This window comes from Lygodium microphyllum, chromosome 13 (genome assembly GCF_053477565.2).
Source record: "Lygodium microphyllum isolate KBCC chromosome 13, Lygodium_microphyllum_v1.1.10, whole genome shotgun sequence".
NCBI lineage: Eukaryota > Viridiplantae > Streptophyta > Polypodiopsida > Schizaeales > Lygodiaceae > Lygodium > Lygodium microphyllum.
This window is the reverse complement of record NC_141147.1, coordinates 123,255,372-123,270,211: the sequence shown is the minus strand read 5'-3', so window position 1 is coordinate 123,270,211 and position 14,840 is coordinate 123,255,372. Positions and strand designations below refer to the sequence as shown.

General features: G+C 35.4%; 1 protein-coding gene across 1 annotated transcript; it reads left to right on the top strand.

Annotated features, from left to right (window-relative positions):
• The first annotated feature begins 541 nt into the window (after positions 1-541).
• On the top strand, positions 542-4,588 carry LOC148027166 (protein NRT1/ PTR FAMILY 8.1-like). The gene is made up of 4 exons (XM_087690589.1): positions 542-738; positions 1,071-1,639; positions 2,466-2,937; positions 4,049-4,588. Exons 1-4 carry the CDS (start codon positions 568-570, stop codon positions 4,454-4,456), a joined length of 1,620 nt encoding a protein of 539 aa, XP_087546715.1. The 5' UTR covers positions 542-567; the 3' UTR covers positions 4,457-4,588.
• Positions 4,589-14,840: the final 10,252 nt, after the last annotated feature.

Here is a 14,840-nt window from a genome sequence, read left to right as displayed (position 1 = left end):
AAACTAAGGCCTCGTTAACACGCTAACAAATATTCATCAATACTTTTACAACTAAGCATGTAATTCTCAAATTATAACGAACAAAATATTCTGCAATCTTGAGCCCATGCTTTGTGAATGCGTTCATACATTCGAACGCTTGAAACATGCACTATCAACTCAAGATAAACTTTAGTCAATGAACATAAACATGTATAGTTGTTTGGAAACTGACTTGGGTTCTTGGGGAGATCAATCATAAATATATGTATGTATCACATGAGTTCAACATAAGGGATTTTTAAAATACCATCTTTACACATTTTTTACATATAGAAGGGTCCCATATAAAGGGGTTACTTATAGATTGAATAGAAAAGGGTTATGTTTTATTAAGAAAAAATTTAACAGATAAGGATATTTATAAATAGGCCTGGAGCACACATGATATAGAGGGTATACATATAGTGAATTACCCAGGCTTGGGTTAGAATAATCTGCTTAAAATATACTGACAAGTGAGCATGATTTGCATGTGTAGTGAATGAGGTTGCCGAAAGAATTGCATTTTTTGCCATTGGAGCAAATATGGGTTCCTATCTGGTGTTCAACTTTCACATATTCCCAGCAGATGCAGCAACATTGATCACCAACTGGGTTGGGGCTTCATATGTGCTTTGCTTGGTTGGAGGATTCATCGCAGATGCTTATTGGGGCCGCTTTTCTACCACTGTAGTCTTCTCTTTAATCTACGCAGTGGTGAGTAGAGACTTATATCTCACCACTCTTCATGCCCTAAGAATGGCTATTCCAAATGCAAATTCCCCTAGATAGCCACCCCTAAAGCCATGTTCTTTCTTAGTGCTAATTTTTTTCTCAGGCTGTGATTATTTTCCTCGAAGAGTGCTCAGATAGTAGTAAATTGAAACTGTTACCCCATCATGGACCCATTTTAGGCATTTTCTTAAAAATCTAAGAAAGCAATCAAAATGCAAGCAGTTGATGAAAAATGCAATTTTTGAACTAACGTTCTTATCAAACATTGTGTGCAATTGTACCTTAATTGCAAATTTTCCTTTTACCACCACCAGGGCATGATACTATTGACAGTGGGAGCTATAGTGAGCTCATTAAGGCCACCACAATGTGACATCATATTCCACCCTCAAACATGCTTACCAGCCACCAGACACATGATAAACTTTCTCTATGCTGGCCTATACCTTATTGCATTAGGCACAGGGGGGATTAAAGCCAATGTGTCATCCTTTGGAGCTGATCAATTTGATGACAACAATGAGGAAGAGAAGATAAAGAAGGCCTCTTACTTCAACTGGTTCTATTTTGCAATCAATTTGGGGGCCCTCTTTGCTGTTACAGTTCTTGTATATATTCAAAACAACATTGGTTTTGGATGGGGCTTTGGTATCCCAACTGGCATAGTTATTCTCTCTGTTGTATTTCTTCTCATTGGGTTGCCTGTCTACCGCCACAAGCTGGTTTCTGGTAGCCCGTATACCCGATTCCTCCAAGTTTTGGTCGTGGCTTTTCGACAAAGGAAAGTGGATGTACCAACTGAACACATGCTGTACGAGGTTGATGAGCGCAAGGTGTCTGCAATCAAGGGAGTGAGAAAGCTCAGGCATACAGAATATCTTAGGTGAGTGCTTGAATTTTCACATGTATACTACATGATTCTTTAATTTCTTTAACGAAAGTCTATCACATATTAACTCGAAGTACATTAATTTCATGCAATTATTCATGTCAATCACCAGATTTTATTTGTAATCTATAGTATTCATGTTTGCATTTTGTCGGCTTCTCCTAAGCAAGCCCTAATAGTCACGGATTTGTATTTGAAATGGGCCCTGATCCTAAGAAAGCCCTAACACTTCATCAAAAGGTTTGCATGTAATCTCTCCTTGACATTGTGATCAAGCCTAAAGACCTTCAGTGATCAGTTACTCGTTCGATTTGTTGCAATTTGATGATTGACATGAAAGTTACAAGTAACTCGTCTTATTGATGAGATGTCAGCAGATTTGTTGCAATTTGATGACTGACATGAAAGTTACAAGTTCGTCTTATTGATGAGATGTCAGCACCCTCCCCCCCTCTCTTGCTCAGTCTGTTTTGGATTCAGTGTTGCAGTTACTGGACTGGTATTTGTCCTAACATTAGGACAAATCAGCTGTCAAGAGGTTGAACTTATAATGCTTGGCAAGTTGGTTCCTTGAGTGATTGGCATTCAGAGGGAGAGATTGAATCAATGGTGGTAGAGTGATATCTATCTTGACAGTAGGACAGATTCGTTGAACTGATGCTTGTGGCGAGTGGATGATACCTTGAGTGATTAGAGAGAAATCAGCCTGATTGAATTGAGTGACTAGTTTATGATTGCTGAGGGATTGAATCAGTAACAATGGCTTGTTGGCAGACTGATGTGTAATACGGTTGATGATATGATATTGGAATGGGGGCAGGTTTCTGGACAAGGCAGCGGTAGACAAGCAGAAGTACGTGTTGAGGGGGGAGGAGCCGGTGAGCGCATGGAAGCTGTGCACGGTGACGCAGGTGGAGGAGCTGAAGGGGGTGCTGCGGATACTGCCGGTGTGGTTCTTCACCATCTTCCTGTCCACCACCTTCTTCCAGATAGCATCCTTCTTCGTGCAGCAGGGCATCACCATGGACAGGCGGCTGGGCCGGCACTTCCAGATCCCCGCGGCGTCCCTACCCATCTTCGGGACGCTCAACTCGCTGGCGCTGCTGCCGCTCTACGACTACTGGCTGGTGCCGGCCCTCCGCCGCCTCACGGGCCACCCGCGCGGCCTCACCTCCCTGCAGCGCATCGGCACGGGCCTCTTCATCTCCATCTTCGGCATGCTGGCCGCCGCCCTCGTCGAGCGGAGGCGCCTCCAGGTGGCCGCCACCCACGGCCTGCTCGACCTGCCGCAGGTACACACACACACACACACTCTCTCTCTCTCTCTCTCTCTCTCTCTCTCTCTCTCTCTCTCAATGTGCATTTTCTAGTCCTTTTCCAATTTATCCTAAACATATAAGCCATCTAGACCTCAAAAACAAATATATTATCTCAAGTACAACCTTATAATGATCACTTCACAATTCAAATGCTCTAACAAACATCTCCAAGGATAGGGTACACTGCCAATAGAGTATTGTGTTTGACTTACATAACCTTATATATAGTATGAAAATATTTGCATCATAACTTTAAGTGGCCAAAAATGCTCCATTGGTTTTCCAACATTGTAGTTAAATTGGGTTGGGGTCGCTTCTGCTTTTGGGTTGGTTTTCTTACATGTTATGAAAATTTAATCGAATGGGCCCTTTTGCTTAAGAAACTTATTGGTGTTTTTTTTCAAATTGACAATTTTTCGAGGCTCAATCATTATAATCCACATAATAACAATGATCCCTAATTATTCAACATATTTTGTTAAACATTTTCAATTTTCATATAGGTTCATCTTTAAGATTTCAAAATTGATAATACACTGACTTCCAACATATTTTGACATTTTATGATCATAATCCGCAAAATTGTAATGATTACTTACAATAGTTCAACAATGTTTAGTAAAAACTATTAGTGCCATATTTTGTCCCTACAAAATCATAATGATCACTCAAGATTCAACACTCGATGTTTTAAATTTTCAATTTGATTTCCATTTGTTTTAAAGAATAAGATCGGTACATATGGAGAAACCTTAAAAAAAACTAATAATGATTACCCAAGTTTCAAAATGTTGGCAAAAATGTAAGGTTTGGATGGTGTGAAATTGCATATTTTTGAGGTGAAAAACATATGTATCTATAGAAAACATATGGAGATCCCAATGGTTGCCTAACATTCAAAATGACAAAAACTTTGGGTTTTCATTGCATGAGATTGTTATCTTTTACACAAGAAAAATGTAGACATCTCCAAAACATGCCAAAATATTTGATAAGTTACTTGAGCTCTCAAGTTGATGCCTCTATCACCAAATACACAATGATTTTTTCTAACATACGTATTTTGAAAAAAAATTGGCCCCAGGCGACAATCCCCATTAGCATTTTCTGGCTAGTGCCACAATATTTCATTGGGGGCACATCTGAGGTGATGGCATACGTGGGTCAACTAGAGTTCTTCTATGATGAGGTGTCAGATGGCATGCGTAGCATTAGCACCTCCCTCTTCCTCCTGAGCATTGGCATTGGCAATTGGATCAGTGTTCTTATCGTCACCATCATCAAAGATGCCACTGGTGAAACTACTGGTTGGATCACACACAACCTCAACCGTAGTCACCTCGACTACTTCTATTGGATCCTTGCTGCCATTAGTGTCCTCAACTTCCTTGGCTTCCTCACTGTTGCTTCCTTCTACCATTACAAAAAGTCTAATCGTAGTGTCTTTGATGAGTCCGAACGAAACACACCTATCCACCATGTTGAGTTTTGATTGTTCACACGATTCATGTATTGTAAGGTACTTCAACAACAAGTTACTCCAAGTTACTCAATTCTAACATCTAACATTGTTGTATTGCAAATCACTCCACTAGGTTAAAAAGTGACTTCACCAAGATACAATGTAACCTATCTTTACAAATTGTTGGATCTATTCTTTTTATTCAATCAATGGCTCTTGAAATGTTCCTTTACAAGCATAGATCGCTAGACAAACATGAATTGAATTATTTAATACTTTCAAATGTCTAGCTCTTTGGCTCAATCTACTTCTCAGCATGGTCATCAACATATACCTTATATTCTTTTTTTGGTAAGGTGGCTCCCAAACCTCCACAACTTTGCCAAGCCAATGTGACAAGTGGAGGACATGGCTAGGCCTTAAATTTAAAAATCTCAAAATTTAATTTACTAAATAATTTATGAAAAAAGAAGTTACTAATTAATAAGTGGAAGATTTTGACAAGTTGAATCACCTCTTAAATAAAATGTTTTAGTCAAGGCTTTTCAAAAAGTCAATAAGCAAGGTTTACTTTTTGAACAAGTAGTGGATTGTTCAAATAGATATGAATATCTTGTAACTAGACTTTTGCATCACAGTAATTTTGGTTTTTTGATGCATTGCAAGTGTCTTCCAAGGGAGATAGTCTACTTGTAAGCCATGGTAACTATTCCAAAAAATTTTAATTGCAACTAAGTAGGGCTCATGTGAAAAATATAATAAACAAGTGCATATAGCTTGCTTGTCTCTTTCGATTGATTATTTATATAGTCGGCATTATGACTTCTCAACTTCAAACATTATCGTTTTTTGTTCAAGGAGAGTGCCTGATGAGGAAGAAGTGATTTGTTGGCACTTACCATGCTCATGGTAGCTTGTGATATCACAAGTTGATTACGAAGGGATTCTTGTAAGATTTGGTTGGCTCTATGGTAAAGAAAAAATTGGAATCTTTCTTGCTTTGTTGGTTACAGAAGGGAATTTTATGCATGCCATTTCATGGGCAATACAGTATTTACCAAGTGAAGTTGTGCAATGTGGGTGTCCTACTTGGGTTCCTTTTCCTAATTTGGATCCCATCATAGAAGCCAATGATAGATCATTGGCAAGCACATTAGGGGAAATTTCATATGTTCCTCCTCTGTCTCAAACTCTAGAAGTTGATAGGAGAGCTTGTGTACTTTGGGACAAAACACAGTATTGCGATTGTTTGCAAGGTTTTACAAGCTCCCTTTTTGGATGCTCGCTATCTATGTCAAGACTTTGGTCCATTTACTAGATAGTACCCAAATAATCTTGACAAAAATGTCTCCAAGTAGAAGATCAAAGCGCAAGCTAAGGAATTAGAAGTTTTTGAGCATACAAAGGCAATCAATGTTTCTAGTATGGGGCACAAGAATGGTGAGCTGAAACGAAAGGATCTAGCTTCTCAAGGCTATGGAAGAGGGAAGCAAGATCAACATCCTCTTTCTAATGTGGGCACAAATATGCCTAAACCTATTTCTAACTCAAGCAAATAAAATGTTGATCCTAGAAGTTCAAATATTCAGAGTATTAGATATAAAGACAAAATCTAAAACTTCTCTTAAGAAGCTAGCAAGAAGAAAGAAAATTTTCTCTATTTCTTGTATGTCTTACTTAATGATCTCGATGTTAATGCATTAAAACATATCATGTAAGGGAAAGAGAGTGAGTAGTCCAAGAGTTAGTACTTGATGCAAGGATGTGCAAACAAAAGAGATGAAAGTTACGAGATTGTGCTATTAGACAAGCCTTCAACCATTAGAAATCCAAGAATTGCATCTAAATTGGAAGAAAGCAGATGTTGCATGTCATATAGCTTTTAATGTCATCAAAAATTCTATTTTTATATAATGCTTAGCACTAGAACAAGGGATTTATTTTACCAGATTATAATAAAATGTCCATTGAATACTTGATCAACTTTTAAAAAACTATGAAATTATCCTTAAAATGCATAATATTTGACTTCATTCAAGTTTTTAGTTTACTTTTAATGAATGGACTGAAAAACATATTAGCAATGTGGTGATTTTATGCCCACAAGGGTCTATTAATTTAGAGGCCATTGACACATCTTTGCAAGAGAAAACTATTACATATGTTTAAAGAATATTTGAGTATTCAATTGCTTGTGTCAGTTTTCCAAAAAATTCAAGATCAATAGTGACAATAGTGTTGTTCCAAAAATATTGGGCATTCAATGTTGGAGAAATATCCAAAGCTAACTCATGTTCCGCGTTTTGCATATACTTGAGACTTGTTGAAGAAGGGTATAGAAAAATCTCGATTTCTTGAATTACCATTACTGAATGCAAACTATATTGTTAAGTATATAAGAGAGAAACATTTTACATGTGCTTCATTTTGCTCAAGGTTCCAATGAGATCCAAATATATTTTGTGCATTATGCCTTGCTACAACTTTTTATGTGTCCTCTAGAAAATTTCATGAAATCTACCAAAAAAATTGTGCATGAGGTGAGAAATTTGCTACATTAACACTTAACAAGTGTTCCAAAAATTCTTGTGGCTCCACCAATAAATTCATGACCACAATGTTTACAACGTAGTTTATTCTTGGTAGTATTTATTACCATTTCAATGTAACTCCATGCAATATTCTTTCTTCCAACCATTATTCCTATTCATGAAAAAGTTAGCAAATGTGTTAGTGCAACCAAAATATTTTTCCTTGACCTATTTTTAGTTATTTGCACTTTTGTATAATTTAAATTTATAATATTATTAGTTTATTAATGTTATATTCAATGTTATATTCATACATAATAGGGAAACAAAAGGGTAGAAGAAGTGATAATGTTGCACTTAAGAAAAAATAAAAGTGATATAAAAGCAATTTCTAAAAAGGCCATAGTTAAATAATTAGTCATAATTCTATTAAGTCAAAAGTGTCCAAAAAAAAATTATTTGCAATTAATTCTAGCAATCAAATCATAGTAAATTTGTTGATAATGCTCTCAAGAAAATAGCATAACATATCTGATATCATTCCACGTGGCACTCTGCAAAAACAAAAGCATTTCATCAAAATCTTTGGGTCTAGTGAAGCCTAGATTATCCTTCAACAAAATTTCATGTGGATGCCAAAAACCGAATTCTAGTGTACAAAGTGTAGAAAAGTCCCTAATGGATCCCTACAACACACCTACTTACCCTTATATATATAGCCTTCCCACATGCTTCTTATCACTAAAACCATAGGCAACTTAGAGAAGGATCATAATAAAATATGAGCTACCTTAAGAAAGATTGGTCCTCTTTTGATAATAGATCCACTCTTTTTTTTAAATATGTTGTCCATACAAAACATAATATATACAAACATATTTACATATGCAAGATTCTATCTATAAAAGGATAACTATTCTAAATCAATAGTTTGATCTCACTTGTATGCATGGCTATGTTAAATCATTGGTTAATCTGAATTCATAGCTTATTCATAATCCATATACATGGCTATCAATTAGATCTAGATGAATTATTTTACTCATAACACATTTTCATGGTTATGATTTATGTAGCGATTAATACCTTTACATATCCTAAAACAATTGTGTATTCATAGCCATGTATATGGGTTGTTGTAAAACATTGATTAAAATATAGTTCAAAAATTTACTCATAGCCCGTATACATGGTTATGTTATAGATGTTACTCATAACCCATATACATATAATCCTAAATCAATAGTTTACACATAACACACATAAATAGCTACTAAAGTATTGATTAAAGTCTATTTTATCTTGAATCGATAGTTTACTCATAACACGTACATGGCTATGGTCAAATATTGATTAAAATATATTTTATCCTACTAGTTTGCTCTTAACCTATATGTATGGTTGTCATAAAGTATTGATTAAAAGATTATTGAAATCCCATCTAATTAAATCTTAACTTTACTTGTTTAAACTTAACTCTTTTCATTGGTATCATTCAATTAAATCAAATCATTTGACTTATCTTACCTTACCTTTTGTCATATCTAAGATCAAATAAATCTAAACTAAGCAACAAGAAGTTACCTTGCTTAAAAATGAATTTGAAAAAGAAGTTGGATTTTTAGACCTAGTCGAATTTATCTTTAGCTCATTTCTTCTTAAATATGAGTAAACAAGGTTATTAGCAAATATGAAATAATCTAATAAACCTATTAAAGCCACATATGTGTATGAACAAGTTTTCACATTTATTGTTCTCATATGAATATATTTGTATGAATAATTTTCATACAACTTGTATCAAATCGCATTGTTCAAGTAGTTTATGCTACATACTATGAAATTATTCAAGAAAAATCTTCCCCTTCTAGGAAAATACACAAACTATTCTTGGATTAAGGGAACCTTGAATTTCAAACAATATAACCTAGGCCACATGAAGGTAAAGGCTTTGCAGTCAATCTTCAAGTGCCACATGGTCCCAATTCATACTCTCCTCCACTAACATGTTGCCTAAACCATGTGACATGCCATTTTCGTGCATGTCATATCCTAATTGCCTACTACCAAAATATTTCTCCAAGATATTAGCCCCTCTTCTTTAGACCATATATCTGCACGTATGAAACTATTATATCAATGCTCAGTTGCACACAAACGCACACATTCACAGTAAATATTGAACAACAAGAGAGAAGAGAGTGTTGGAATGTCATATCCACTAATGTGTGAATAACATAATGAAAGTACAATCCCTAAGGTACTACAGTACCACTTAGAATTGCCTCTAGGGTAGATCATAGCCTAATTGCCTACTACCAAAATATTTCTCCAAGATATTAGCCCCTCTTCTTTAGACCATATATATGCACATGTGTGAAACTATTATATCAATGCTCAGTTGCACACAGATGCACACATTCACAGTAAATAGTGAACAACAAGAGAGAAGAGAGTGTTGGAATGTCATATCCATTAATGTGTGAATAACATAATGAAAGTAGAATCCCTAAGGTACTACAGTACCACTCAGAATTGCCTCTAGGGTAGAAGAGACCCAATGAGTATCTTTAAAGTAGCAAAATACATAGTTTACTAGTTGTCAATGCTTAGTGCCATGGTTGTGCATGAAGCATGCCAACTTAGAATCCCAAAGTGAATATCTTGTTATTTATTACACAAGTACAATATACATTTGAAAACTTGCTAATAGAGAGAGGCAACAAATGGATCTTATGCATCCTCAAGTGTAAACATATGGCCTATCGTCTTAACTGGAGTAGACATGATGTGCAATCATGCATTTGAAAACACTCAAGGGACTACCCAATGTAAGACTATCGCAATCTAAAAACACTCAAGGGGCTACCCAATCATGCATCTGAAAACGCTCAAGGGGCTACCCAATGTAAGACTATTGCAAAACAATGCCCCTTTCAACTTACCTCTTAAGGTGAAATTAATTGCAAAGAAACCAAGAGCAATCAAGTGAACATGCATTTTATCATACCATGTCCTAGGTGCCTTTTTCGAATCTTACAAGGCCTTATGCAATTGACACACTTTTCCCTTTAACCCTTTCTAAACAAAGTCAAGAGGTTGGTATTAACCTCCTCATGTAAATCACTAACAATAACACTGCCAAGTCATATGTGAAGTGCATGCAAACATCTCATCATAGTGAATCCTATGCTATTGAACATACCCTTTGGCAGCAAGGCGTGCCTTAAAGCGATCAAGGCACCATCAAATTTGTGTTGTATTTTGTAAATTCACTTTTGTGCCTATAGTACACTTGTTTGGAGGCAAATCGCATAACTCCCATATGTCATTTTTATATATAAGATCTAGCTCTGCATTATATCAACCAATGATCACTTTGAGAAGCATCATTAAAAGAAATGGACTTGTCATTGCATGTAATAGCGCCAAGAGCCTATGCAACAAGATGACATTATGTCTAGTGGCTACTTGATTTTTGCAAAGAAAAGGAATAGGTTATTTATTCTCATGTAAATTATCTAATAGCCATCTACGAACATGTTTAGCCTCTCAAATGCCAAACCTTTCATAATAAACAACATCATCAACAATCTCCTAAATCAATGGGTTGTCAAGTAGGTTGCTAGTTTGCAAGCAAAAATGGCTATTTTTGTTGTCGTAAACCCTTCAATAGGTGGATGTAACTAACCATTCCCATGTACACCTTGCTAAAATAGAGGCAATAAGTTGTCAAACATATCTATTAGATCAAGAACTCGCTAATTTTACAATCAAGAAAGGGTTGATCTACATTTTTAGCTAATGCCTCTACTTGCAAAAAAATTATTTGTAAAGGGTCGATACAAGTGATACCCTTTACTCTCTATGCTATAACCAATCAAAGTAAATGTGATAACTTCCAAAGCTTATGCCTTTTTGGTTTTTGTCCCAAGGAATATGCTAAACAAACAAAGATAGGCATAAGGTCCACTACTAGTTTACGACCATGCCAAGTCTCATAAGGCATATAATCACTCAATGCTTTCATGGGGCTTCAATTCAATACATATACCACACATCTAATAGTATCAGCCAAAATTTTGGGGAAAGATTATTGTGTGTAGGCATACAATGTGCCATCTCCATAAGAATTTGATTGTTTCTTTCAGTTGCACCATTTTATTGAGGCATGTAAAGCTTACTTGCACCATTTTATTGAGACATGTAAGGCTTACTACCCTAATGCCCCTTCAACCAAGAAGCATTAAATTCAAGTGACATGTATACCCTCTCTTCCCCTCCCCTGTGGCAAGTCCAAGAAGGTATAATGGTCAAAAATACAAATATCCCTCAATGGATTTTATGTGCATGGGGCCACAAACATCACTATGCACAAGCTGTAATTTTTTTATCAACATGCACATATCCAATTTTGGGACAAGACACTATACAGTTTTCCAAGTGTAGAGCTCTTACATACATTATAACATGTGCTTTCAATGGAGGGAGATTGAGCACCATATTTTTGCTTCTCAAGTGAAGAAAACTACCATAATTGAGATGACCAAACTCAGCATGCCATAACTTGGTGTCATCCATAATAGTGGTATCAAGTTGTAATGCTAATCTGATGCTTTCTTCTCAATCAAATCAAACTGATATAAGCTATTGTGTAATGTGCCTATGACAATCAAAGAATCCCCATCACTACAGTCATGCAAACTCCATTGATCTATATGGAATTTAATAATAAAACTAGCACACAAAATGGCTAAAAGTAAAAGAAAGTTAGTAGTTATATCTAGCATATACAAGAGTCTTTGAAGCATGATAACACCCGCATTTACTACAACAATGGGAATTTCCCAATGCCTTTGATTGCATATGAAGAAGCATTATCAATACATATGATGAATCTCCCCTTTTGTACATCTACATATAGTATACACACGTCATGAAAGGAAGGAATGTGCTTCAAAGCACTACTGTCAATATACCATATATTTTTATTTTTAGATGACCAGAAAGTAATACTTGTGATGCACAACAAAGGCATAAGACTACCAAGCTAGTTAAGTGTGCTTTTGCATCCTTCGAATTTGATAAATTTTCAAAAATGGTCATGCTTGATTGCTTTCTCTTCTCACTAGCGATCCTTTTCTACATGGCATGGTCTTTTCTCTTGCAATAATCCCATCTATTCTTTTCTATACACTCATCCTTAGTGCTTTGAGAGTCTAAAGAAGAGGTTGATTTTCCTTTGCCCTTAAAGTGAGTTTGTTGCCATGATTTCCCTTGTTTTTATGGCTAGTTGCAAATGTTTGATTATCCATTGTCATATTGGAGTGATTGAGCTGTGACTACTCTGCTTGCAATAGTAGTACCAACTCATCAAATGGATATGCATTGGCATACCCTTTGGCAAGTAAGTGGATTGTAGTAGTAAAACTCAAGTATAACTTAGGTAAACCAACCAAGATAGCTAAGTAGAAATAAGTGTTGCAACTAGGATAATCTCATCAATGTTAGCAAGCTGCTCTCCAAGGTCCTTCACATAAGTGATGTGTGTATTAATTAAATCAACATTGTATAATATGTTTTATCTTGAATTAAGTGCATAAATAGGAAACAATCCCGATACAAAGAGGCAAGTGTATCCCAAGCATCCTTGTCCATCGTGCATAGGTAAATTTAAAGAATGACCTATCTCTTGCACAATAGTGCAATCAATGCATATGTTTGGGCATCTCAACTATCCCATCATAGTTGATTAGCTATGGGAGGACAAGGAGTAGGTATTGATTATCCATTGGCCACTATAGATGAGTTAGATGAGCCTACATCATTCTTTGTCCATGGCTTGTACGCCTTCTCTCTATACTAGATATATAAGCCCAAAGCTGTTTTGTAAAAAAAAAAGATCGATCTTTTTGAAATGTCGAAAAATCCACATACCTAATTTACAAATAAACCAAAATCAACCTATTTTTCAAATACCAACACTTAATGACGCTTCTCATTTTCAAAGAACCTTAATTTTTATATATTTATATGTTTATGATTCATGAGTTTAAATGGAGCTAAAAGCATGCACCACAAAGTGCATTGATTTACAAATTGCATCTTTGTAAGTCACCATCAACTTTCATGCAAAACATATAATTCTTTGAAGATTTTGATATCGTACCCTTCCTAGTTAAATGGTTCCCTTATATCTTTTTCAATATATAGTGTTCCACCAAATACTACATCAAATTTTAATCTTTTTGAAACATGTTAGTGAGATTGCATTTTACTGCCATCTACATAAATTTCTCATAATAAGGCCTACTAATAGCAAATTTATTACAGGCATTTGATAACATGCAACTATTCAAACCAAAAAATGGAAGGTCACACCCTTGATAATTTGATTCAAAAGAGATTATTGATAATGGTTATGGCATATGACCAATACTTCAAGATTATGCATACAATTATTTGTGCTAGTTATATTCTTATTTCAACAATAGACGAAGTGCATAAAACTTTAATAAATTTGTAACTACCAATGCAAAATACAAACTAAACATACGAATCATATTTCAATAAACCTTGATACAATGCATCAAAGTAGAAAATAAATTTAAAATGTTTGCATATGCTTTCAATTTGCTTGCTGCTTTTAATCACTTGATCATCTGCATGAGGTTTGAGATGTATTTTTGGCATTGTTGCTATTCTATACACCATAATCTACATAATTTCCTATGTAAAATCACCTTTGTCTTTCTCAAAGCTTGTGTATCGTGGTTAAGCTTGTGTTTTAATTGTTGATGATTCCATTTACATTATCCAAACCTATTGCATTTGAGTGGCGACATGCAACAATTTCATATACCTTAGACACAACATACAAAAGCTACAAGTTGGAGAGAGAGAGAGAGAGAGAGAGAGAGAGAGAGAGAGAGAGTGTGTGTGTGTGTGTGTGTGTGTGTGTGTGTGTGAGAGTGAGAAAAGCAACGCTTTGCCATCGTTGAGCAAAATTGAGATTCAACGACCATGTTGTTTCATTATACATCCTAGATGACTATCATTTCTATCATATGGTTGTTCTATTAACTCGAATTTAAGTAAAGTTATTAAGCTATGGGTATATTGACATTAACAATTGTGTGTATGTTATACAAGATGCCAACATATATGCAAGTAATATATATGCTTTGAATGTGTGTGTGTGTGTGTGTGTGTGTGTGTGTGTGTGCTGGGTAAAGAGAGAGATCGATCTTAGACTTTTGTTTTATCTCAGGATATTGGACACTTCTAATATATGTTTTTAAATTTATGTAGTATAGAGCTATAGACAAGCAGTGTAATACATCATTTAGCTAGATTCTTTATTTTCTTTTGTTAAATAGATGTTATAAGTCGATGAAGTAATAGATCATTGGAGAAGAGAAACTTCGGGCCTATGACTAAACATAAAAATGGTTAGAATTGCCCAAATTAAGCATTCTAAGCATGTATGTATGCTCCATCTACATCTCACTAGGAGGTGACTTTCTTGCCTCTTTGCAAAATTTTCTCGCACAAAAAAAACTCTTAGTAGGTTTAGTAGTTTTGATCTTCTATCAAGTTTATTGTTGCAACGCCCATAGAGCTCATTGTCAAAATAAAAAGTCACAAGGGTAGGCTAGAAGAAAAGCCAAATGCAAACATGGGCCATGAGATCTAACATTGTTTCTCATTCCTTGATACTGATATTAAGCTCATGGACTATTGTTTTTCTCAATTGCTAAGGTTTAAAGGTATCTTTGAATGGACTTTTTTATGGCATTCATAGTAGTGAATCAGTTTTCTTGGACTTGACTGAAAGAAATCCACATTTGACTTTGTGAATGTGCTTAAAATGACAACCATAG